At 40.7% G+C, this 27,117-nt stretch overlaps 2 protein-coding genes across 2 annotated transcripts in view; one reads left to right on the top strand and one right to left on the bottom strand.

Annotated features, from left to right (window-relative positions):
* Window positions 1-27,117, bottom strand: part of FBXL13 (F-box and leucine rich repeat protein 13) — a 267,401-nt gene that overhangs the window by 160,042 nt on the left and 80,242 nt on the right. Inside the window, exons 10-12 of the mRNA XM_089685639.1 lie at window positions 19,110-19,162; window positions 17,528-17,628; window positions 12,631-12,760 (exon numbers count right to left, since the gene is read on the bottom strand). Coding sequence (XP_089541765.1) covers window positions 12,631-12,760; window positions 17,528-17,628; window positions 19,110-19,162 — 284 coding nt within the window. The remainder of the gene's footprint in view (window positions 1-12,630; window positions 12,761-17,527; window positions 17,629-19,109; window positions 19,163-27,117) is intronic.
* LRRC17 (leucine rich repeat containing 17) overlaps window positions 12,473-27,117 on the top strand; it is a 37,507-nt gene continuing 22,862 nt past the window's right edge. The window contains exon 1 of the mRNA XM_089685627.1: window positions 12,473-12,690. The gene's annotated coding sequence lies outside the window, so the exon portion shown is untranslated. The remainder of the gene's footprint in view (window positions 12,691-27,117) is intronic.

Below are 27,117 nucleotides of genomic sequence, written 5' to 3'. Positions count from 1 at the left end.
AAATTGTATTGTAGCTGTAATATCTGCTTTCATTTTGTAAAGAGCTACATAAACTGTTGATGCTATATAAACCCTGTATAATATTATTATTATCATTATTATTATTATTATTATTATTATTAATACAAGTCAAGATATTTACAAAAGCAATTTTAAAACATCTCAAGTACAAACCAGTTACTTCCCTCTGTATAAATCCTAAAGCATGTATTTTGCATATGTTTCACAAAGCAGTGGACCGCTATTACAATGAGGCTGATTTACTTCATAATTTGAGAATTTTCACATAATAAAGTGTGTTAAGAGTCACTTGACCAGATACAAATACCCTAAGAAACGTGCATCTGCTCAAGACTGTGCCAGTGCTCTACAGCTCACAGAGGGGTTAATTTACAAAATGCTGTTCAATTTGCAATAGGATTTCCCTTAACATGCTGAATGTGGTGAAAAATCACTGTGCAATGGAGAAACCGTCACACGCAAGGAGAATTATAAAAAAAAAAAAAACAACAGTGTATTTGCTTGCACATGATTTAATGATGGAAGTCAAGAGAGCTTCACCTCATTCACTAAGCTAAGAAAACATTCCCTTGCTATGCAAAAATTCCCTTGCAAAGTGATAAGCTCTTTGCCTTTAATAAATCAACACCTTTTCTCTACATTTCAGCCATTTCTCCTCTGTCAAGTGTCCTGCTGCTGACCAGTTTTACACTAATGTATCCTCTACAGTCTATAATTAATAGACTAAAAAACCCTCACTGGACCCCACCTGTCTGAATAACTTAGGACCCATCTCTTTGCTGCTGCTTGCCTCTGAGATTCTTGAATGCCTTGCCCACAACTGTCTGAGTTGCTACAGTACCTCAATGATAACATCCTTTTCGACCCCCTACAGTCTGGCTTCCACCCACAACATTTCAATGAAACTGCCCTACCAAAACTCATTAATGACCTACTAACTGCTAAAACCAAAAGTTGTTACACAATATTCATAGTCTTAGACCTCTCCACTGACTTAGACACAGCTAACCACCAGCTCCTCCTCAATAAACTCCACGCCCTTGGCCTCCATGACTGCTCTTTCCTGGTTCTCTTTTTATCTATCTCAGCTCACCTTCAGTGTCACCTACAAAACCATCTTCTCTACACCTCTTCCTTTTTCTGTTGGTGTACCCCAAAGCTCCATCTATGGGCCCTTCCTATTCTCTCTTCACACCTCTTCCCTGGGCCAGTTGATAACCTACCACTTTCAATACTACCTCTATACCAACGACACCAAGATCTATCGCTCTATTCCCCAGCTCACCCCCTCAATCTCCTTATCATATCAGTATGGATGTCAGTATGTCAGACATTTCAATATGGATGTCACACCAGTTCCTCAAACTCAATCATTCTAAAACTTATCTTTTAATATCCCCAATCCCCCCCTTATGACTTTACCATTGTGATCAACAGCACAATTACTGGTTCACCTGTACATGCCAGGGTGCTACGTGGATTCCTAGACTCTGATCTCTCCTTTGGGTCCCACATCCAGTTACTGGCTAAACCTTGCTGCCTTAACCTCCGCAACATTTCCAGAATTCACGCCTTCTTAACCAACAATACCACAGAGCAACTTATCCACTGCTAGGTTATATCCCACCTTGACTACTTCAACTCCCTCCTCGCTGGCCTACCTTTACACAGACTATCCCCCCCTTCTATCTATTATGAATGCAGCTACTAGATTTAAACACCTTACTAACCGATCTGTAGCTGCTGCCCCTCACTGCTATTCCCTTCATTGGCGGCTTCCACTAGCTCAGCATATAAAATTCAAATACTAACCACAACATACAAAGCCATCTACAACACTGCCCCCAACTACAACACCAACCTCATCCTGAGATATTGCCCAAATCGTCCACTCTGCTGCTCCTAAGACATCTTGCTCTCTAGTACCCTTGTCACCTTCTCCCATACTCTCCTTCAGAACCTCTCCAGGATCTTTGAAAACTAATTTATTCAGGGAAGCCTACCAACCCTCACCTAACAACTGTACTTGGGTAACCTCCAACAGATCATCCCCTGCAGCTATTAATTTTTGTACCATCTCACCTTACCTTCAAATTGTGAGCTCCATGAACAGGGCCCTCCTATTCCTTCTGCATTGAAATCGGGGCCAGATCTAGCGTATATGATATGGGGATGCAGTAAAAAGTCAGGGGGCACAATGTTAACACTGTGTGTGAGTCACTGACAGTCAAAATTCAGAGGGTGACACTACTGTTCCACAGTGACACACCAATAAAGAAAAATATCGATTCAATTCATAAATCAACAAACAGATCCGGATGGAAGTCCACCACCTATATGTAAATGTACAAATAAAATAAGTAGTTATTTGTAGGAGGGTTCCACCATCATTGCAAATCTTGCCATACGTTTTCACTTGTGAATGACAATAAGCAGCCTTGTGAATTCTGCTTATTCAGAGCCACATTTGTATTTCCATTTCATTTGAAATATATTGTTAGTTACACTGAGCATGCCCAAGGACTTAGGACTGATCACACCACAGAGTTGCACTCTGCAGACATGTGACAGCACAGTGGCTTAGTGGTTAGTACTGCTGCCTAGCAGCACTAGGCTTGCTGGTTCAAATCCCAACGTTGGCACTGTTTGCATGGCGTTTGTATGTTCTTCCTGGGTGGGTTTCCTTCAAAGACAAGCTGGTATTTGTTTTGGCTCCTGTCTAAATTGTCCCTAGTATATGAATGTGAGTTAGGGACTTTACATTGTAAGCTCCTTGAAGGCAGGGCCTGATGTGAATGTACAATGTGTATGTAAAGTGCTGTGTAAACTGATGGAGCTATATAAGTCCCTGAACTAATAATAATGCATGTTTTTATATGTGTATTTTGCAATCTGGCACATTTTAGATGGGTTTCATGTGCATGGAAACAAAAAAGCTGACATTACAAATAAAAAGTGTGTGTATGGGGGGGGGGGGGTCGCTCTTCAACCCCCCCTTCCTGGCCTATGTTAGTCATTTTGGGAAGGAGCCACACTTTTTTTTTTATTTTTTGTAGCCATGGGGTTCCCCTTCAGATCCATGACAGACTGAAGGGCCCATGCTCTTTCGTACACGTTGGCTATGCTGTTTTCATTCTGCAGTCATTGGGGATGAGTCTCTGGTTGTTATAATGCCAGGAGATTTGTTGTATCTTGTAAAATGTATTGCCTGGTTAATAGCCTTATTTTGTTCCCAGCTGTACACTGTGAAAGTGAAGTTGTGATGTCTTTTAGACTGTAAGCTCCTATGAGCAGGGCCCTTCTTGTAAAGTTCTGTGCAAAATGTAGCACCATAAATACGGGTTCTTTTTACACAAGTAAATGAATGTACTGAACTGTGTTGCTTTTGAATAATTGTAGAATACGAACTATTTATGTATCTGTTGAATCAATAAACCTTTCTTTCCCTCAAGTGGAATGTATTAACATCCATACAAATCTACAAAATAAACATTTTATTCTGCACACATGCAAGATGTTAAATAATACAAATAACCCCCCCCCCCCCCAAAAAAAAACCCCAAACAACCTTTAACAGCTCCAAAGCTGTTTGGAATGGAAAATTGAATTCAGCTGGTGGATAGGTAGAGTATTTAACGTGTCAACCTGAGCCTTTTTTTTTTTTTAATTCACTAGTTGCAACTAAGAACTAAAGGAACTAGTCAAATAGTTTTCATAATAAATATATTGCACATAAAAGAAAATCTATTTGCATATGTGGGAGAAAATTAGTTATCACACACAAATGGTCTCAGGACCAGCTCCCAGACTGGAATTGCATCATCACATTTGTGGAAGGACATTCACTCCAGAGACATAAGAACAAAAGTTCAGTACCTTGGCCAAAAGTAAACACAGCAGCTGGAGGCAGGTGACATTTACCAATCCCAAAAACACCAAATAGAGGTGTCAATTGTGCGTATTTATTTGTGCCACTGATCACTTCTGCCTCATGACTGAAAAGGAGGAGGCGCCACAGCTAGCTATGTTTGCCAGAGCCTTCTGCAAAGCAGAGAGAAGGGATACACATGGCATGGCTTTTTTTGGACCATGTGCATACTTGCAGGATATCCATTGCAGGTTTCTCTTGGGCAAGAAGCAATTATACACCTTTATGAGCTCATCCATACCCTCAGGGAGCTTACATTCATACTAGTGCCAATTAACCTACCAGAATGTCTATGGAGTGTGGGAGGAAACCCACACAGGAACAGAGAGAACATGCAAACTCCTGGCACGTGGTGCCATGGGTGGGATTTGTACCGATGACCCTAGTGGTGCTAGGCAGAAGTGCTAACCACTATGCTGCCAATAACATTAATTGGAATATATAGTAGTACCATGATTCAAGAATTATAAGTAGATATAAGAAAATTCGAATTGGACATTCAAAATTATTAGTCATATAACAAGATATACCTGTAAATTTTAGATATATATTTAACATTAGAAAATAGTATGCATTACTCTGTAACATTCATTAAAAAATGCATTTGTTTGCAGAATATGTAAAAAACACTACAAAATAGGAAAGAGAATTAATAATAGAATTAGCATAAAAAAGCCAAACAACAAATCTCACCTGTAAATTGTTTCTTTTTTACATACACAAAGAAATGGGATCTTGGCTTAATCCTGTACCTATGCCCTCTAGGGACCAAGTCTAACATTGCCTATTATGTAAAAGCAACTATGCCGATTCGACATTTACTAAAATGCATTTTCCTAACTGAAGTCACTTTTCCATTCACCACAACAAGGTCTTAATTGTTTCGATTAGGTGAAGTTTGGTGTCTAACATCTATTGCTTCACCTTATTCTTGGTAAATCAACCCCACAGTGTCACAGCCTGGGAAAAACTAGTATGTATTAGGCTTTCATTAGATTAAGGTGATTAAACAGAATGTGTTCCCCCTTATATCAGGATATCAGGTGTCCTTATCAGAGTCCTCCTGTACATCAGGAGTCCTCATCAGAGTTCCCCCTTACATCAGGGTCGCCATCAGAGTGCCACCTTACATCAGGGTCGCCACCAGAGTCCCCCCTTACATCAACTGTCCCTATCAAAATGCCCCTTAAAACCAATGTTCCATAAGAGTGCCCCCTTGCATCCAGTGACCCCATCAGAGTACCCTCTTACAATAATTGTTCCCATTAGAGTGCCACCTTAATTATCAGTTACCCCATCAGAGTGCCCCCTTACATCAGGTGTCCAAATCAGAGTGCCCATTTACATCAGCTATCCCCAATTACAGTGATCCCTTACATGGATTTTCTCAATCAGAATGCCCCCTGATATCGGATACTCTTAAAGACCTGTGGGGGGGGGGGCTCAACTAAAATTTAGGGGGGGGGTCACAGTGCACCCCAGCATCCCCCTAGATTCGGCCCTGATTGAAATGTATGATAATTGTACAGCCCCCCCTTTATATAATAATAAAGTGTTGCGCAAAGAACAGGGATAGTCACTGCAAACTACTGGCCAATTTAAATCTGCAGGTGTAAGCGGGACTATTACTGTTCTCATCCCTTTACAAAGTGAACATTCCCTTCCAAATGTAAAAACCTACCTGCTTTTAGTAAATCAATCCCATCAACCCCACAGTGTTGTAGCATTGCTGTATTGATGGCACTTAAAAAGGAGCACCAGTCATTTTTGTAAAAAGTAAAGTCAGCAGCTACAAAAAGTATTATCTGCTGACTTTTAATAAACAGACACATAGCTGTCCCTGGATTCAGCGGTGTGCTCACCCGCAGGGGTGCTGTGCATGGCCAGGTCTATGGGTTGCTGGGGTGGGCTATGCCCCCCAAATTTCAGCTGCGCCCCCCCCCCCCAGGCAACCCATGGACTTTGTCCAACAAGAGAAACTGTCTGCAGCAATTCACACAGCCCAGACAGAACACTCACCCCTCCTCTTCCCTGCACTGGCAAGAGAGGATATTGATGTGCACTGCCTCCTCCCGCCCCTCTCTACCTGTCTGCCGCGCCCACACTCCAATTCCTGGCCAGTGCTGTGCCTAAGAAGATATGTGGGCGGGAAATTAGAAGCACTGCAGCCAACTACATGGCTGCTGCAGGATTGATTCCTCTGTCTGAGCCTGCAGGGACCAGCCTGGGTGAGTGAGCTGAGCTCTGCACTACAGCTGAACTCTCCCCATCTCCCTCCCTTCTCTCCCCTCCCCCCTTTCTCTCCCCCTCTATCTCACCCCCTTCTCAACCCCCCTCTATCTCCCCACCTTCTCCCCCCTCTATATCCCCCTCTTCTCTCCCCCCCTTTTTACCCCTCCCCCTTCTATCTCCCCCCCTATATCCCCCCCCCAAAGGAGCTATTACTCACAAGTTTGTGATGCTTCTGTTTAACCCCTTCCTGCCTAGCCCCAGCATCCCTTTAGGGGATTGTTCACATGAACTTTGGTCTCTGAAGAGCAATCTGCATTCAGATCATTCTTTAGAGAGCCGTTGGCAGGCAGTGAGGAGATGTATAACCTCCTCACCACCTGCTTTAACCCGTAGAACCCCACACTAGCGCACTGCAACCACATGCATTGCACGCAGTTGTGGGGTGTTTGCAGAACAGCCTCATTCACTTGAATGGGTCACATTCAGCAGGCACTGTGCCCACAGAAAGCCACAGAGGATAGAATTTCTTCCACGTCCACAAAACATTACAGTGGCAGTATGTGTACACCCCAACCCTGTGTTGCCAACCATCCATAAATTTACAGACGGAGGAATGATGTATGGATTTTGGGGGGGACCCCCGTGACATTTTTTTTTAAATTTTGGCATGGGAGTTCCCCTCAAAATCCATACTAGACCTGAAGGGCTTGGTATGGATGGGAGGGGGGACCCTACGCCGTTTATTTATTTATTTTTTTTATTGCCGGCAATTCTTTTACATTCAGCTGTCTGTGTAGAACCCCACTGACGGCTGAAACATTAACACATGGTTGTCACTACTAAAATACCACATGACTTGATAAAATAACTCATGCAGTATTTTAGTAGCGTTTACTTTTTTCTGACCTCTGGAATGGATTAACTGGTTTTCAATGCATTCCTATGGGAAAAGGCGTTCTGATCTACTAAATTTTCCCTATACGAAAAGTCCCACAGAACAAATGAAATTCGTAAACTGAGGTATGCCTGTATTTTTGTATAATTACTTTCCATATAAGTTTAAACAGAAATATTTTGTGTTCTTCATATGCTTTGGACATAAGCGCTGCACTTTCTGTATATGAATCATTTTTAGTTATTCACAGCTATCAGGCATCAGTGACTCAGTGGGTCATGTAGCAATAGGATTATATAAATTATGTAGCTGTCTACAGATTTTGACAAATTAAGTGTAAAACGGGTTTGGAGTCATCAGTGAACATAAAATCACCTCCTGCCTGCTGTTAAACTGAAATCCTATAAACATATTTTCTTGTGGGAGTTGTCAACCATATTACTGTTCATAGCAGTACAATGGTGATTCTTTTTTGTCTAATGCTGCACAAATGAAAAGTCTGCTAATGGCTGTGAAATAATAAAAAGTAACAAAGCACTTGCTTTATTGCAACTGCTCTATTTAATGTTACCTTAAAGTGGAATTCCACCCAAAAGGGGAAGTTCCACTTTAAGTCCCCCCCCCATCCTCTTTAACATTTGGCAATCGTTTTGGGAGTGGGTACTTGATTTTCACAGGTACCTACTCCCACTTCCACTCAGATCACCTAGGCCAGTGGTCGGCAAGCCGCGGCTCGCGAGCCACATGCGGCTCTTTACACGCTTTAATGCGGCTCTTGTGTGCCGGGCGCCCGCTCCCCTCCCTCCTCTCGGGCGGCAGGGACTCTGCAGCGTGATCCAAAAAAAAAACAGCCAGGGCAGCGCGCTCAAATGCAATGATCGGCCAGTCTCGCTGCCACTCACATCCTGATAGCCAGTGATTGGCTGTCAGGATGTGTGTAGGCGGGGCAGCGTGACTAACGTGAGAGGAGCTAGGCTCCTCTCACAGTCCGCCCTGAAGACCGGAACGGCGCGGGAACACGGCGAGAGGAACGCGTGGAGCAAAGGTAGTTGACACAGGGGGGACTTGGCTTACTACTTGCTACTTACTTACTACTACTATATGGGGGATGAATTACTATAGGGGGGATGAATTACTATGTGGGATGAATTACTATGGGGGATGAATTACTATAGGGGGGATGAATTACTATAGGGGGGATGAATTACTATATGGGATGGTTGACACAGGGGGGACTTGGCTTACTACTTGCTACTTACTTACTACTACTATATGGGGGATGAATTACTATAGGGGGGATGAATTACTATGTGGGATGAATTACTATGGGGGATGAATTACTATAGGGGGGATGAATTACTATATGGGGGATGAATTACTATATGGGGGATGAATTACTATATGGGGGATGAATTACTACAGGGGGGATGAAATACTATAGGGGGGATGAAATACTATAGGGGGGATGAAATACTATAGGGGGGATGAATTACTATATGGGGGATGAATTACTATGGGGGATGAATTACTATATGGGGGATGAATTACTATATGGGGGATGAATTACTATGGGGGATGAATTACTATATGGGGGATGAATTACTATGGGGGATGAATTACTATATGGGGGATGAATTACTATGGGGGATGAATTACTATATGGGGGATGAATTACTATATGGGGGATGAATTACTATATAAGGGATGAATTACTATGGGGATGAATTACTATGGGGGATAAATTACTATATGGGGGATGAATTACTATATGGAGGATGAATTATTATGGGGGATGAATTACTATATGGGGGATGAATTACTATATGGGGAATGAATTACTATATGGGGGATGAATTACTATATGGGGGGTGAATTACTATGGGGGATGAATTACTATAAAAACTTATTGAAACAAAAAACAGTGTACCATCCTATGTATTTTCAGTTTTAAAAATGTGGCTCTCAAAATAAATTTCAATCGTGGTTTTAGCGAGATTTGGCTCAGTTGAAAAAAAAGGTTGCCCACCACTGACCTAGGCAATAGATGGTACATGGCACCAGGGCCAGATCTAGCCAGATATGGGGCACAGTAAAAAATGTCAGGGGGGGCAGTGGATAGCAGGTCAGCAGGGCAGTGCACAAAAACAGGAGGTCAGCAGGGCAGAGGATGGGAAATATCAGAGCAAAGGGCCGGGATCTGCACTTTGTAGGGCAGTGTACAGGGGGTCAGCAGGGCAGAGGACGGTCAGTCAGCAGGGGACCGTACAGGGGTCAGTATGGCAGTGTACAGGTGTCAGCAGTGCACAGCACATATACTATGTTTTTAAAGGTGAACTTAGCCTCTAAACAGTATAAACAAGATAGAAACATGGAAAATATTAACAATACTCATAGCGAGTAATCTGACTGGCTTTACAATTAAAAAATCAAAACATTATGACATATTTAAGAACTGTCAAACCACTGGAGAAGGCAGACGGCCAGGGGCCATCGTCGGGAGCAGAGCCTTTTTTTTTTTAATTCTTTTTTCTGGTCGGCGGCGGACATCGTCATTGACGTTGGATTTGCTGCGGGGGACATTCTTTTATTTTTCTCTTTTAACAAAGGACTTGCAAAAGACCATGTTCTGTCTTTTTTCACACTAAACTTTTTGTTTTTTTGTGAATGAGTAGCGGGACCATGTACCCCATACTAATTCACATGGGGGGTGGGGGGAGGGATCCGGTGGCCCCCTTGTTAAGGAGGGCTTTCAGATTCCGATAAGTCCCCTGTCCACAGACCCCCACAACCACCAGCCAGGGTTGTGGGGAAGAGGCCCTTGTCCCCATTAACACGGGGACAAGGTGCTTTGGGGGGGGTCCCCCCTGCCCCAAAGCACCCCCCCATGTTGAATGTGGCCTGGTATGATGCAGGAGAGGAGGGGCGCTCGCTCGTCCCCCCCCTCTTTCCTGACTTGCCGCGCTTCATGCTTGGATAAGGGTCTGGTATGGATTTTGGGGGGACCACCACGCCATTTTTTTTTTTTGTAATTTTGGCGTGGGAGTTCCTCTCAAAATCGATAGCACACCCGAAGGGCTTGGTATGGATGGGAGGGGGGTCTCCACGCCGTTTTTTTATTTATTATGGTGCCAGTTTTTAAATGTAATTACCGCTTTTTTTTCTTCAATATAGCTCAGAGATTCAGCTGTCACTTTCCTGCAAGCTAAGAGAAAGAAAGTTTCTTTTTAGTTTATTTCCCCAAGTTAAAAGAAACAATGTTTCCTTTTAGTTTCTTCAAAGAAACAAAGCTTCCTTTAACTTCGGGGAAAGTGACAGCTAATTCTGTGAGCTATAGTGAAGAAAACAAAAGCTGGCAATTGCATTTAAAAATTGCACCAACATACATTTCGTATTGCGAATAAAAATTCTTAAAAAATATGTAAACCAAAGCATTGTTTTCAATGGATTTTAATTCGTAAACAGGAAATTACATTAACCAAGGCATTTGTAAACCGAGTACACCTGTATATATAAGATTACCGTAATTTAAATATTAAATAAAGTCCAAAAAGTGCAGTGTTTAATGGTGTTGTAGAGATCAGTCATGGCCAGTGATATAAGGTGACATCTGTGAAGAGTGCATCTGTGACAATCCTCCACCACTATGCACTCACTAGAAGAGGCAACTAGGCTCTGTACAGAAATCCCCCCAAAAGATGTAACCTTTTCACTGCAGGGACAGATGGCCAAATATCCAGTGCGGCTGGGCTCTATATAGGGATCCCTCTAAGGCAGATGTATCAGTTCCAGTGCATGGATAAACAATCAATCCAGAGATAGTGCATCCTAGATAAAAGAGCTCAGAAACCAGATCCCAGAGATGGTGGCATATAGTGTAGTATTTTATTGCATAAAAATATTAGTATCCATGTGGAGCACATAAAAGCAATACAGCTTCACTTACAAACATGGCCGCCGGACCATCGTATGGATTCGGCGGCATGATGTCAGCACGTAGGCTCCTCACTGGTGCGTTCGTGCACACCCATTCTCAAAGGGACTCGCCTCATACTGACGCCATCACAATACACATCTTAAATAGTCTTCAGGCGCGTGAACAAACAGGCGCCATTTTATTGAAGACCAGACATTGCAGCTTTGTTCTGGATCATGTAAATCAAAAAACAACCACTTGCAAAATAAATAAACAAAAGGTGATAATAATATTATTATTTAGATATGGGAATTGTTAATTATTGATTAAATGAATTACTTATATTTCCACAGGGTGCTGTGGATATCAATATTATAATCACTGATACCAGTGAGAAAAGAGCCAAAATATCAAAAGAGACCAAAAAAAGGGGATTTAGAAGAAAATATCCCTACAATTCTAATAAGAAGGGGATTATAAAGAATATAAAAAATAAATAATAATCTATTCCAATAAAGATGCGATCAAGAATTAAAACATACAAAATACAAAATGGGCAGCACAGTGGCTAAATGGTTAGCACTTTCCCTAGGCCGTACTAGGGTCATTGGTTAAAATCCCAACCTTGGCACCACCTGCCTGGAGTTTGCATGTTCTCCCTGTGCCTGCATGGGTTTCCTCAGGGTACTCCGGTTCCTCCCACACTCCAAAGACATGCTGATAGGTGAATTGGCTCCTGTCTAAATTGACCCTAGTATGTGTATGTATGAATGTGAGCTAGGGACCTTAGATTGTATGACCCTTGAAGGTTAGGGACTGATGTGAATGTACAATATAGATGTAAAGCGCTGTGTAAATTGACAGCGGTATATAAGTACCTGCAATAAATAAATAATACAAAAAAGTATAAAATAAATCTAAAATAAAGCCATGAGGCCTTAAAAAACCTCTAAGTGACATAAAACCTATAATGAAAAAAAAAATTAAAAAGTCATATAAAACACAAGAAAGCGCATCAAAATATAATTTTTTATTACTTTATTTATTTGGACTTTATTTATGCTTTAAGTTAATCTTATATATATTGTTGTATAATTACTTTCCATATCCGTTTACATGGAAAAATGTTAGTTTTCTTCATATACTTTGCACATAAGCGCTGCACTTTCTGTATATGTTTCTGTTTTTAGTGGACTAGGAGGGTTTACCACTTTGTGCTAGCTGCTCTTTCACTAGTTCTTTTTCTTTTGCGCTCACTACATATTTTTGACACTTTTTTAAGTAAAAATGATTACTGGACTGTTTATGTGACTTATTAGCAAACATTTTTAAAGTCCTCTATATTCTATTGCAGAAAGTTGACTTCAGAGCAAAAGAAAAGATTTGTAGAAAGCATTAAGCCTCCCTTTCACTGTTCAGTAAGCCAGAGCTGTTTATAAGCATGACACTGCCTTGGAATTTGGCCAGTGCCTATAGTGCTGTGCCTAAGGAGAGTGTAAGCAGCTGCAGACTTGTAATTTAAAACCGCTCAAATTTCCTGAAGGTCCAGCACTAGTTGGATGCACAATGAGAGCAAGACACAGCTTCTCCCTCCAAGGATTCCCTTTCTGTCTGCATGAAAAAGAAAGGCAAAGGACTAACCTGAGTGCAGCCAGAGAGATCTAAGTAGATGACCTTGTGACATCCCTTTCCAGAGCCCAGGTACTGTAAGCCTTTGTCTGTAAATTTTCGGCTGTAGGCTAAGCTCAGATACTGGAGATTGTGCAGGTATCTAGAGGGAAGAAAACAGACCTGAGATAGATGTATGAAGTAGTAAAAAGACAAAATTTAGAGAAAAGGGGAGTGTAAACATCAGTTTGCATCGAGGAACCATTTTTTTACAGCATATACTTTCCTGGCGTTATTTTAAGATGTGATTGAACAGAGTCAACTTTACTTTAAAAACTGAACACAGATTTGAGGAAAGCTAATTCTCACTTTTTGAAATTTTCATTTATAGGTAAACATTTCACAGTAAATTAGGTAAGCAGGAGGTAGCATTCACATGTATGCATTATTTTAAGCTTAGGAAAAGGATAGTTATGAATTTGAAGCAGTCTGTATGCCTAAACCTCAACTTCAAATAACCCACCAAGATCTTTCTTTACAAGCTCCTTCTGTGCCAGGGGAGCCAGCCCTTGGTGAGCCAAACACAAAGCCTCACCAGTACACCTCGATTCACAATTTATGACTCAATCTCCACAGGCTCTGCACAGTTTTTAAAGGAACATCAACATAATTAAACAACCGAATACCAAACAATTCGCCATATTCTATTACTTAAAACTACTACTGATAATCACTGCAGTTTATTGTATGATAGTTTATGTAACAGTATGTTCTACGTCCACACTAGATTCCTGTAACAACCCACAATGTGATTTACATATGTTCTGCTTTCATTCAATCAGACCAATGTACTGCTTATTATTGTATGCTTGCAACACATTAATATTTTATATATCATATTTGACTTCTATATTGTTTCTTTGAGCATGCTTTGAGTAACTTGTAAATCGGTTGCTGAATGAGTTGACATGAGTGAAGCACATATAGTATAATACAACACTGCCACCAAATGGAAATATGTTCTGTATTGTAATACAGAGTAGTTGGATAAGAAGCTAAGGAGGATTGTACATGAGAACAACCAATGTATTCATACAGGAAAGCTATGGAGAACTTTAATGAGAGAGCACTTCATAAAAATGTTCAGCTAGAGGTGCCATAACAACACCCATAGGCAAATCGTTTGAATGAAACTTTGAAATGACTTGCCTATTTCATTAACATGAGCTACATATCCTGTTCGGTAGACGTTACTGCTTTTTTTGGCATACTATACCTTTTGAAATGGTAGTGCTCCTGCTGCACATTGGAACATTTTTATGCTTATATAAAGTCTACATGAGCTGGTGGACAGTGGTTGTTACAGTCTAGCTAATTTTTTAAGAGGTCTCAGACTACATTGGAAACAAGTCAACTTGGACGAACTCTTTATAACTATAGATAAATAAGTTGTTTATAATACCCATTACATAAATAGTTATGATTCAATTATCCACAGTATCCTCAAAATAATCTAACAGAAAGCTTCAAACCAGCATTAAAGGTCTAAATTATTATTACAATAGGGGTCCTTAAATGTTTTAAACAACGTGTCAGTTCAGCATTAGTCAAACTGCTGGGTCTCAGACTTTAGCAAATAGGAAGTGTTCCAGCTTCAGAGGTCAGTGAAAGTAAGTGGTCATGCACATGGCATTATCTATAGCGTAAATTCAAGCCCACAGCTTCCTACAGAAGTCAATAGTTGTATCCAGCTATACATGTGTATATACTTCGGTAAACGTGTACTTGCATATGGATGTATAACTCTGGATACAAATTTTTGTGCCTAGAGTTGTGTGCCCATACTCAAATGTATACACAAGTAAAGCTAGGTACAGCCATGTTTGCAGCACCTTATGCTATACAGCCAGATATGCTCACAAGTATGAGCCCTAAAAAGTATGAGTTGGTGGCCAGTGGGAGCAAAAATGTTCTTTGCCACATATTCAACTTCCTAGGCACTATTGTCAGTCACCTGGACCCCACGATCACACTTCTCAATAAACACCCTCCTGACATCACTAAGGCACAATTTAAAGTTTTGTTACATGTCACAACAGCTACTAAGCAAACTATAGCTAAGGCCTGGAAAATGACTAGACTTGGCCTCAATGAAACCAAAATGGAATTACTGAAGCCATTGGACACAAAAACAATTGAGGCAACTCTACAAGAGAGATTCCCAAATACTGCATAAAAAAAGTATAGCAGGCCAGGATAGATAAATCCTCTGTTCTAGTACTATGATTAACCAACACCAGCCTCATTAGTAGACAACCACTGCATCACAGTGACAGTAGGGGGTCCATTTAAAAGGCAGTGGGATAGCCATACAACACGATATTAAAAAAAAAACTGCACGTTTATAAAGCATGACCATGTGCTTTACAAATGTGCATTGCGCTCTCCTGGCATTGGAAGTCCAAAGGTGGGGTAGCACAATAAAAATGAAATAAAATTATTGAATGAATAAAAGAGCCATCAAAGTCATATAATCAACTCTTCTCCACTGACAAAGTTCTTTCTACTGGATTTAGCAGGGAGAAGTCAATGCATTATTGTGGACTCAATACTGCTGCTTGTATTTTATAAATGGCCTGCAGTATTATGAATTACCGGAGAGTATAACAGAGAGTGGCTATCTGCCTTCAGGGCCTTACTATCACCATAGCTACGCCACTACTCATTTATCCAGTGTCCCTTGGCTGACTAAATTACTTACCACTGAGGGACAGCTGAAGTTACAGTAACTATTACTTTCACTGCTGCTCTTATGGTACTCATTAACCCCTGTGTGGTTGTAGTGGCAGTACACAACAAGTTCCTGTTGTTTTTCTGGCCTGCAGCTGACTGAATAAGTCATAGGACAGTGGTGGTGACTGTAAGGATAAGGCCTCATGCACACTGGTTACTGTAAACACAGTTCCTCCTGACAGAAGAAAATCAGTGTTAACCACTCACCTAAGCTGCGTTTTTTCAAACTAGTTTAGGTGAGTATAGCAGCGTTTGATGTTTGGGCATTTATTTCATTAGCCATCATTTTTATTTATTCTGGCCATTGAAATAAATAAGGGCTAAGATGCTACATGCGCCTAGCTCTTAGGCATGTTTAGCCACGTTTAGCCGCGTTTGGCGTTTTTATGCCCAAATGTTCATCTCTTGAATGTGATTTTTCTGCGTTCAGGAGAAAGAGCTTTGACTGCCTCTAAAACCTGCTGCTCCTAAACTCCTCCTAAAAAGTGCATGGACACAAAGGCTTTTATTGAGGTGTGTTCAGGGGCTTAGACAAAAAAATGCCCAAATCCCCAAAAACGTCAGTTTTGGAGCAGCAGTCTGCATGAGGCCTAACTGTAAAACTGTCACTGCTGCTGTCATGCTACTCATTCATCCAGAGGAAGAGAAGTTACACAGAAGGCCATAACTGGCCTTCAGGCCATAGTTTAAAACACTTACATTACAAAATGGTTGTCTTCTAAAGGCTGCAACATTAACGTGTACTTTATTTAGTTTTAAACATGGAAAGTAAACTCTGGCTATGAGCAGATCCCAGTGGATGCCCATTGTTAACTTTATTACCCCCAAAAACCTCTATGCACTTCTCTGAATGAATTTCACTTTATTACTTCGGCCTGACTCCTTCTGACTTAATGATTAAACCCTGCCAACTGCCATGTCACTGTCCAATGAGATTGCCTCAGTGAATGTAAGGGCACTCTCATTGGACAGTGGAATGTTAGGTGCTGAAGCTTAGCTTAGTTTTTAACTGCAGCACAGTGGCTAAATGGTTAGCACTTCTGCCTGGCAGTACTAGGATTGTCGGTTCGCATCCCAACCACGACACCACCTGCCTGGAGTTTGCATGTTCTCTCTGTGCCTGTGTGGGTTTCCTCCCACACTCCAAAAACATGCTGGTAGGTGAATTGGCTCCTGTCTAAATTGACCCTAGTATGTGTATGTATGAATGTGAGTTAGGGACCTTAGATTGTACGCCCCTTGAGGGTTAGGGACTGATGTGAATGTACAATATATATGTAAAGCGATGTGTAAATTGACGGTGCTATATAAGTACCTGAAATAAATAAATAAAACTGAAAAAGGGTCACCTTATATAGGGCATCAAAGTGATGGTGGGCTCAAAATGATACATTGCAAAGAACAGAGATCATGTGCAGCATGCTAGTGTTGTGGGACACATGCTTAGTTCATCTAAAGCAATGTTTTTCAACCTTTTTTCAGTCAAAGTACCCTTCAAAATTATGGACAGTCCCGAGGCACCCTTTAAACACTTGCCTACCGGGCACTTATACGAAGACATCTCCATAAATCCGGACCTCGCAATATCTTATTTAGCCACTAGAGGGCTATCCACTCCTCCTCCCATATAATGGATAATGGGCAATAATGGAAATCCTCCATTCTGCCGGATGCCAGTTCTTCATCCAAATGAAAGAATGCCTCATATAGTGTAGTAAGTCAGTAAAAAAACAATATTTCTTAAAATCACACTTACATTGTATATTAAAATGAAAGCACTTTAAAACAACCATGGATCCTCTCACTTCCTCAAACGCTGGAAAACCCACGCTGGGGGCAGTGGGTATTCCTCCCACTGACACTAATGATGGAGCATAAATTCTTCCTCTGCAACAATGATGGGGGACTATTCCACTGACGCCAAAGATGGGGCACTATTCCTTTCAGTGACTCCAACAATGAGGCACTATTCCTCCCACTGACACCAACAATGAGGCACTATTCCTCACACTTTTTTAGACTGTTTGGAGACCCCTGCTATGGACCATAGGGGACAGGTCAAGAAGGTCATCATGATAGTATGCATTTGGCTGCTAGTTGGCATTGCTGCAATGGAAAAATTTGTTACCAAACCTACCTGGACATCACTCGTAGAGTAGCATTAGTTATTTCAGTATGTGATAAATTGAGATAAAGTAAAGCAGGACATCCTTCAATGATACCTTTCATAGCTTCATCCTGGACAACAAAGTAAATTATGTTTATAGAGGGCTAGTATTAGCATGGGTGTTTCAGACTACTCAGTGCTCATTGGTGTCAAATTGAAGAAAGATCTAATTCGCTTAAGTGATCAGTAACTTTACTGCAAACTAAATTGTGCCATTCACCCTCCCCTTCCTCCTCCCTCCAGCATTTACAAAATGTCTTTTCTCCCAGAATGCAAGGTGTTTAGTGAATGGACAGAGGGAGATCATGTCATTCATCTTTCACTCCTCTATCCTTTGTCAATGGAAGAGGGAGGAAGAAGAGGAGGGCAAGCGTTGCAATCCCCTCACTGTTGCAGCCACCACTCTTAACCCCTGCAGCACTGGAAGATCATCACTGTGATTAGATCAGACTTCACAGAAAGGACTTTTTTTTACAGTAACCAGCAGCAGACAGGACAAAGGATACTCTCCATTAGTGGCAAGCTATGTGACTGGCAATGTATGCAACTAAAATGTTTTTTATTAGACATCAGTTTTCATTTTTGATATCTTTTTGTCAATAGATTCACAGAAAATAACATACTTTCTACAATACAATATCACCAAAATAAAGCCTTGTTTGTACTTTTTTTATTTTATCTCTATTCTAGGTGTGAGAGCTGAAGTGGTTAGGGTTGTAAGCAACTATAGCGCTCATATAAAAAAACTTTAGAAGAGGTTATTTATTCTGTCATTTTTAGGGATGAGCTCAAGCATGTTCAGACGAGTCCAAACCCGGCTCAGCTATCCCACCGGAAAGCTGTCAAAGCTGACAGCCAATCGTAAGCAGCAAAGGCATTCCCTGGCCCGCAGTAACATGTATGCAGGGGGCATGTATACATATAGCTGTCATTTATGATAGGCTGTCAGCTTTGACAGCTTCCTGGCAGGATAGCTCAGGCTAGTTTGAACTCATGTCCAAACACACCTGAGCTTATCACTGATCATTTTCACCCCAGGTAAGTGGCAAGTAGCAATGTAGATACAAGTATACATTGGTGCACTTACAACAGCAAGGGTGAAGGGTGGGCTAGATGGGTGTTTTTACATGTATCAACAAACCTATCTGGCACAGCATGCATTATCAAGTCTGGTTTACAAAAATTCTGCATTGCAAAATGTTCATACTGTATACTTGCTAGATGCATACTACAAAGGGATCCCCAATCTAAACTATTCTAAACTATTAATAATTAGTAATATCACCAAGGAATAACACACTAAAATCTCCACACCACAGCAGTCTGTTTTCCACTGTGAGTATCTATGCTTCAAGTACAATTCTAAAATAAAATACAATAATTTATTTAACAAGACTGTTTTATCCTGCATGAAGGGAGGGTCAGTGGTTTTATAACAGAAATAAATGAATCCATATGGCTCTGGCTGCAGAATAGATGTTACATCTGAATACGATTACTTCATTTTGAAATCTGCAAGCTGCTTTAAATAGCACTGATACAAGTCACTTACGTTTAAATTTGGGCACTCCGACAAATTTAGATCTTGCAGATTTTTACATTCCCCTGGAAAAGAATAAAACATTTTTTTTTCAGCAAATGTATGTTTACATCACAGTCTTAAAATGTCTTTCTTATGTATGCATCAGTGAACATTCCAAAAGTTAAAGTGTGTGTCAACTTCTCTTATTTGCAAGAAAACTGTCTTTGCAAGTATGGGGTGCCTGTAGATAAAAATAAACTGTGCAGCTTTGACTAAAGTTGGAAAATGCCCTGGTTATAAGTGTGGGCCATTTATATACACTATTTGATCAAAGGTTTGTGGACACCTGACCATCGCACCTACAATATATGAGTTTGTTAAATATGCCATTCCAAAACCATGAGCATTGTCACACAACTGAAGAACACTTTGGGGCTATAACAGTTTCCACTGAAAAGCATGTCTGTGGGAATTTGACCCATTAGTAAAAAGAGAATTTGTGAGGTGTAGTATTGATGTTGAACGAGAAGGTCTCGCATGCAATAGGCATGTGAGTATATCCTAAAGATATTCAATAGGCTTGAGGTCAAGGCTCTGTGAAGGCAACTCAGGTTCCTCCACACCAAGCTCATTAAACCATACCATTTTGGACCTCACATTTGGGCAGTCACGTCTTAAAACTGTTGTCTCAAGGTTGGAAGCACACCGTTGTTTAATTTTTCTTTGTATGCTGTAACTTCATTGGAAACACCTGAACTCAATAATTAGGAGGGGGTGTCAGATACAGTAATTTTTGCCATATAGTATGTGAGATTATAAGGTGTCCACAAACTTTTGATCATATAGTGTACCTCCCAAAGCCTGGCCAAAAAACTCCCAGAGACGGCATCATCATGTCCTACCTTGTTGCTAGGATGTTGCTGAGACACCTCTAGCCAAAGCTGCTGTTAGAAACCACTGGGCCCCATACAGACAACCAGATACCCCCCCCCCAAAAAAAAAACACAGTTTACAGTGCTTCAGTTATGAATTAGCACAGTGAATGATTGATACAGCTCACTCATTATGTTCATTCAGGAAAATTAGAGCCTAGTAAATGTGACATATTCACCAGACCATTCCCCCACTCTCCATCCTGAAGGATCCTATTGTGTGCTTGCAGCTGCTAGTGGGAAGGAGAGGAGGGAAGCCGGCAGCACTAAGGGGGGGGGGGGACACATGGGTCCCTGGGCAGAAGAGCAAAACATATGGTGCACTAGGAGGATGATGGGTACACCAGGGGGACAATTACTGGAACCAATTCCCTGTATGGCTCTCTCCGATCACTCTCCCCGCCCACATTCGATTCGTTCAGCTGTCTGACCCCCCTGCTGGCCTGGGCCTCATACAGGAGGACTGGTGTTACCGCCTTATCCAAGGACTTGATTCCTGTCAATATTGCTCACCCTCATCACAGGAGCGAGCTGTCAAACCCCCACACATGTATGGTCCACTATCTCCTTTGTAGCAACACTGAGCTCGGAGCTACTGTGACAGGAGAGACAAGGGGGTAGGAATTGGCTAGGAATGTCTAAACAATGTCTTATTAACAAAGCACAACGGGTGATGGCACTCCTTGCAGTTTGTCAGTCATTATTTACTTTTGGTCAAAGCCCCATAATTTGTTTATGTCTACCTCTTGACTACATAGGCAGTTTTTCGGTAAAGCGAACTAACCCTTTCATATATCATTGTAAGCATTTTGTTATATCTGTTTGGTAAGTGCAAAAAATTTTTGATAATGTCAAAATTTCAAAGCTGTCCTGTGTCCTCTTTACACGTCCTGCTTTATCGCAAAGATCTCTCCTAGTTCTTATTTTGGACTACAAAATAATTAGCCTTTATATCAAAGAGATTCGAGAGTTGGAGTGGTTGAGTAGTTTAGCAAAAGACAATGGGCTGGCTGAAAACACTCAGTTCACAGAAATACTGTGTGTTGTCAGCTCACAACAGGATTTAGGAGCTGAGTGCCCATCCGGAAAATTAATAGGTATTCTTCTGTATTTGCAGTGTCATTTAAAGGTCTATAACACTGGGAAATGTGCACATATTGTAGAGATGCACTGCTTTTTTATTGCATATTGCCTTGACAGATGCTTAAAGTGAACCTGACCTGGCCTAAAAAGTGCCTAAGTGCCAACACAGATGACGATAATAACCCTTTGTTGACTGCAAGCATGTGCTAATCTTCAAATTAACCCCTATGTATTCTTGTAGTCCCAAGGATTCGTAGACCCAGGATCCTAACACAAATATTTACACCAGTGATAAGGTGCTTGCACTTCAGTGGTGGTGTTGGTAACACTTTTCAGGCTGGGTCAGGCTCACTTGACTAAAAGGGTTTCTTCAGGTTTCATTTACAAGTCAAACCCTGCTTTGCACCCATTCCTGGAGCAGCACAGAATGGTCCCATGCTGCCCTTCCACAGCCATATTTTTCATCCTTTAATATATTATTTTACAAAACACAGATTCCGAACACAAAACTGGGATTTTAGTTCATAAATTCATAAATGCTTTTTATATTCTTCATTTATTATTTACATCTTTTATAAAAAAAAATCAGGTGCATATCTGTGCCATTCATAAAACCCTCTTATACATAAAAGTGTACTTATATTATATCTCTTAAAAATTTGTGCTATTCCACCTCCATGTCCCCTCATTTGTCCTATAGCCCTTATATCTATCCTTATGTTGTCGTTCACATTACGAATTCTCGGGTCACTGTTGGGGGACATATTCCTCTATATTAGTAGTCTCTAAAATGTGGCCCAGGGGGCCAGATGTGGTCCTTTGCTTGCCTCTTTGGGGTCCTTGGGGCACAATTCTTTCCACTGATGCCAATGATGGAGCACCATTCCTCCAACTGATACCAACAATGGGGCATTATTCCTCCCATTAAAACTAATGATGGGGTATTGCTTACTCCCATTCATGATAGTGCATCTTCTACTCCTACCAGCCACAGTCTGTTTCCCCTAAAGCCTGAAGAACAGTAAACAGGCCCTTTGCTTAGAAAGTTTGGAGATCCCTGCTCTACATGTTTCTTAAAGCAATGGTTTACTTCATCAGGAGGAGCAAAAGGAGGTAAGTGTCCAGGGTAATATAAAATACATAATTATTCCATGCATGCTACATTCTTACAAACAACCAAACTAGACAGATTCATCACTTACCAGAACAGCATAGTATAGTAAGGCAATGTATAACGTACACTCTGTTATGTGAAAGTATAATATATATATATGTAAAGCTCTGTGTAAATTGACAGGGCTATATAAGTAATATGTAATAAATAAATGTAATATATGTAATAAATAAATAAGTAAATAATTGTGTTATTGTACTATAATAAGTAAATGATCAGTCTGCCTAAGTTGGTCATTAAGAGGAGGACATAGAGGCAGGATAACATAAAATGTTAGGAGATATAGTATAAGAACTTTATGTATAGGTGGATTTTATGAATTTGTGGTAAGTTTTTTTTAATTACAGATACTTATATAGCAATGTCAATTTAAGCAGCGCTTTACATATATATTGTTCATCCACATCAGTCCCTAATATTCAAGGTCCTTTAACCTCCCTAGCGGTCTGATTATGTCCATATTTCTGTGCTCAAAGCGGTAAATTTTTTTGCATGGAACGATGTATTTTTTTATTGTAGGCTGTAATTTTTAGGAATAACTCACTGAAATCTGTCCGAACAAGAGTCTAGTAAACATCCCGGGTATGTTAAAATTTGAAACACGAAATCATAAATTATAATTTAATAAATAATCATAAAAAAATAATAATATAATAATAATAAATTTAATTCAATAATATAATCAAACCAAAAACACTGAATTTTGAAATAGAGCGCCAAGTTCGCACATCACTGAGCAAAGTCACAAAATCGTTTTCAGTGTCTGATGACAAATTTCCACACGAATCATTATCACTCAATTCTGCAAGTGGTCCTAATTTACTATCGCTGTTCTCTAGCTGGTCTAACACCGCTTTTGACATAAAGAGACTCTTTTTGGACGCCATGGACGTTTTTCAGTTTCCAGGCTGAAAGAACAGTAAAAATGCAGGCAGGTCACAGGACAAAGCACTAGGGACAAAATGTATGTGAAATGGTTTGATACAGTAATGTTTTACTATGTGATTTTAGTGTATTTAGTGAATGTCACTTTTTGTCATTTTCAAATTTCCCACCGTTCCTTCCCCGCACGTCTCGACGTTGCAGGGGACGGAACCAAGAAGACAGATGCCGACATCCGCCGGAGGACATTGCCGGTGACACTGCAGGGGGGACATCGCGGGAGCGCAGGACAAGGTAACAGAAGAACAGATCCCAGAGCAGTGTCACATGGTGAGCCCGAGTATAGCTCGGGGTTACCGCTTGTAGTACTGAAACTTTACCCCGAGCTACACTCAGGAATACTGCCAGGGAGGTTAATCTAAGGTCCCTACCTCACATTAAATACATACACATACTAGGGTCAATTTATACAGAAGCCAATTAACCTACCATCATGTCTTTGGAGTGTGGGAGGAAACCAAAGTTTCCGGAGCAAACCCACGCAGGCACAGGGAGAACATACAAACTGTGCAGTGTTTGGGATTCAAACCAAGGACCCCAGTGCTGCCAGGTAGAAAGGGTAACCACTTAGCCACTGTGCTGCCCCCCAGTAAAAATCCAACCATAGAAATGTATTCTGTAATATTATTTCATATAATGAGATCTATGATATATGGATGGCTTGGATTATTATTAGGTTTGTAACAGGGGTATAAGGATCTGATTGTTGTTTAAAATGTGGGAAACAGGACTGAATTGGTGGTCACTTAGGTGCTATAATATGTAAGAACGAAAAGCAGAGCCAAAAGCCTCTTTGGAAAAAGGGCACCAAGAAATCTTTTATCACATGATTATTATACTTATCCAATTTATGGAACCAGCACAGTTATAGCTGAATGTCACACTAAGTCATTGCACAGCTCAGTCACTGTGAAATCTCACTTGTTAGACAAGCTGGATGACAGTCTTATCAGAAACTGACCAAGGATTTCCCAATTAATCACTTCTCGGCTGTATCCAGCTGCTATTCATCCACTATAGTTAGTCTAAACATTCTTTAAGGTCTTATGCAAGACATCAAGATAAATAATTTCCCTCTCCAAGGATACATTGTTAATTTTGTTATCTTAAAAAAATATGGGAAATTAAATCCTTTGCATAACGCAGTTTGGAACCTAATACTGATATTTTAATGTATGCATTGCAAGAAATTTTATATATGACAATTTTAAAGTGTAAGTACTGTTTCAATGCGTTTTCATTGAAAGCTATGCTTAGGCATCATATATACTGAGTAGTTAGCCCTGGTGCATGAAATCCCAGCATTTTGGTGCCTGCAAAAGGTCTAGCCCACTGGCAGCAGGCTGTAAATTTCTATGAAAGGCTGAAAGCTGCTACAGCTATATGATGCATCTAGTGGTACTAATGTTTAGGGTAGTATGCCTGGAATGCAAGCAGTCTGTTTTCCTGGCATTCACCCCCGGGAGCATACTAGCCTAAACATAATTAGCACTCATGCACCATCCAGCCACTGCAGCTTTTGGCCTCTCATAAAGTTTTACAGGCTGCTGGCAACAGGGCATCCAGCCAGCACCATCCAGATGCATGCCACATGCCTGTGCCTTCCAACAGCGCCAAAAGCCAAATATTGTTATTTGGATCATTCAAACACATCATATTTTTTAACAGTTGTCTGACTTATCCATGAATCATTATCACTCAATTCTGCCAGTGGTTCTAATTTACTATCGCTGTTCTCTAGCTGGTCTAAAACCGCTTTTGACCTAAAGGGACGCTTTTTGGACGCCATGGATGTTTCTCAGTTTCCAGGCAGAAATAATGGTAAAAATGCAGGCAGGGCACGGGACAAAATGTATGTGAAATGGTTTGATACAGTAATGTTTTATTATGTGGTTTTAGTGTATTTAGTGAATGTCACTTTTTCACATTTTTAAATTTCCCGCCGTTCCATCCCCGTACGTCCTGACGTCACAGGGAACAGAACCCAGAAGACAGATGCCGGTATCCACCGGAGGACATTGTCGGGGACACTGCAGGAGGGACATTGCAGGAGCGCAGGACAAGGTAAGAGAAGAACAGATCCCAGATCAGCGCTGCAGGGTATTCCCGAGTGTAGCTCGGGGTTACCACCTGTGGTACTGAAACTTTACCCCGAGCTACACTCGGGAATACCTCCAGGGAGGTTAATAACTGTTTGGAGGGATACAGCCGAATGGCAGCTGTTGATCACTGTGGAGTTTTGTAATTCTCTTTTTTCTTGTTTCTCTGTGTGATTTTTTTTATTTATTTATGTTTTATTTTGGGGGGGGGGGTCCAAGTAGCTGGTCTTGCCTAGGGCTTAATATAGTCTAGCACCGGCCCTGCTCAGTGCCTGTGATACCCACATCTAGTTATCATCCTATTGGTTGAAATCTGTGACTTTTAAGGCTTCTTTCATACATGTGCTACTGCTTAAGATTGGCGGCATTGCAGCGACTGACAGGCTTTCAGGTGGCACTACTTCCTGTTTTTTTTTTTAATTTTTTTTTTAAATTTCAGAATGGCATATTTACATATTGCGGGATTGCACCGCAATTGCAATCTGAGCACAACTGCAGTGCTGCCTGTCAAACTCTGCATCCTGAGTTAAAAATGCAGACGCTATAAAGCAAAGTATCGCAGATGTAGCATGTGTACAGCCCTGTCCAGCTGCATCTGTAAAATTCAAGTGGGCGGCTGGGGGCATTAAAATTGCAGCTCTCATGCCTATTTTTACTGTCCCCTGGCTGCCCATCAGAAGAAGCCCCAATTTTAATTTCAAATGAACTGAAAACCCTGGAGATTCACGTACGTTTGCCACATGCAAATATGCAAATTTTGATCATTTTCCAAAATAACAAATAAAAGGTATACTGTTCTATCTCTTTTATTTAAATATGTTTTCATTATCAAGTTATAATACCAGAACCATGTTTTAGGTCACATTTTTGCACAAATATTGAAAACTTGAATGGGATCAATCACAACCTATATGCACCCCTGTATATGTATTCTAAGCATAAAGGACATTATGCAATTTTTGATGTGTAAAATGAACAAAAACATGCATATGAAATGACCAAAAAAGTGCATAAAGGAATGCAGTACATCAAAAACATGCATTATTGCATACACATAGGTGTAAAAAAGCACTATGACGTCAGCTAGCTTGACAGATTTCACACAGTACTCAGTTTAGTGAAAGTGGTGGCATACACAACCAATGATCCCATGCCAAAGTAAAGGTAAGCTGTCATACAGTAAATCATACAACATTCCCCTTGTGTATCTTCTGATAGACCTGGCTGTTCTTGAACTCTCAGATGCATATAGATGTAAAATTTGCTCTGTTCTGTAATCACACAGGTCATTTACTTCTTGACCTTTACCTTTTAAGCTTGCCATATAATTTGATATGTCTTTTTTGGATAACTGAATCATAGATTTCAGTGTCTATTTTTTAAACAATGTAGTGTAAATGTAATAATGATGTTAACAATGCATTATCAGTCCATAGAACAGCCACTCCTGGGTCTTGTTCATTATCATCAGTGTCCTGGAAACTGTGCAGTTCACATACAACCAAAATAAATATTGCAGCCTTCCCTTCCAGAATATTTTATTATCACACTTCCTTCGTATCCTCCCCTGTTCAGCTGTGAGGGAAAACAGATCCTAAGGCAGGAAGAAAGTCTTGTCTAAGTTCATATACAGTACATAGCATATGATCTTTGGAGCACTGCACCCTGAACAGCCAGTATGGACAACGTAATGGATTTAGGGTCACTAATACTGCACAATACAAGATAAACCTATTTAAACATAAAAGCCCTTCAATTCTATTGGTTACAAATGTACAAAAATGCTTAAAGTAAAAGTCCAGCATTTT

The sequence above is a fragment of the Staurois parvus genome, unplaced genomic scaffold (genome assembly GCF_062004578.1).
Source record: "Staurois parvus isolate SC_StPar_1 unplaced genomic scaffold, SC_StPar_1.0 ptg000019l, whole genome shotgun sequence".
Lineage (NCBI taxonomy): Eukaryota > Metazoa > Chordata > Amphibia > Anura > Ranidae > Staurois > Staurois parvus.
This window is presented reverse-complemented; position numbering and strand designations above follow the sequence as displayed.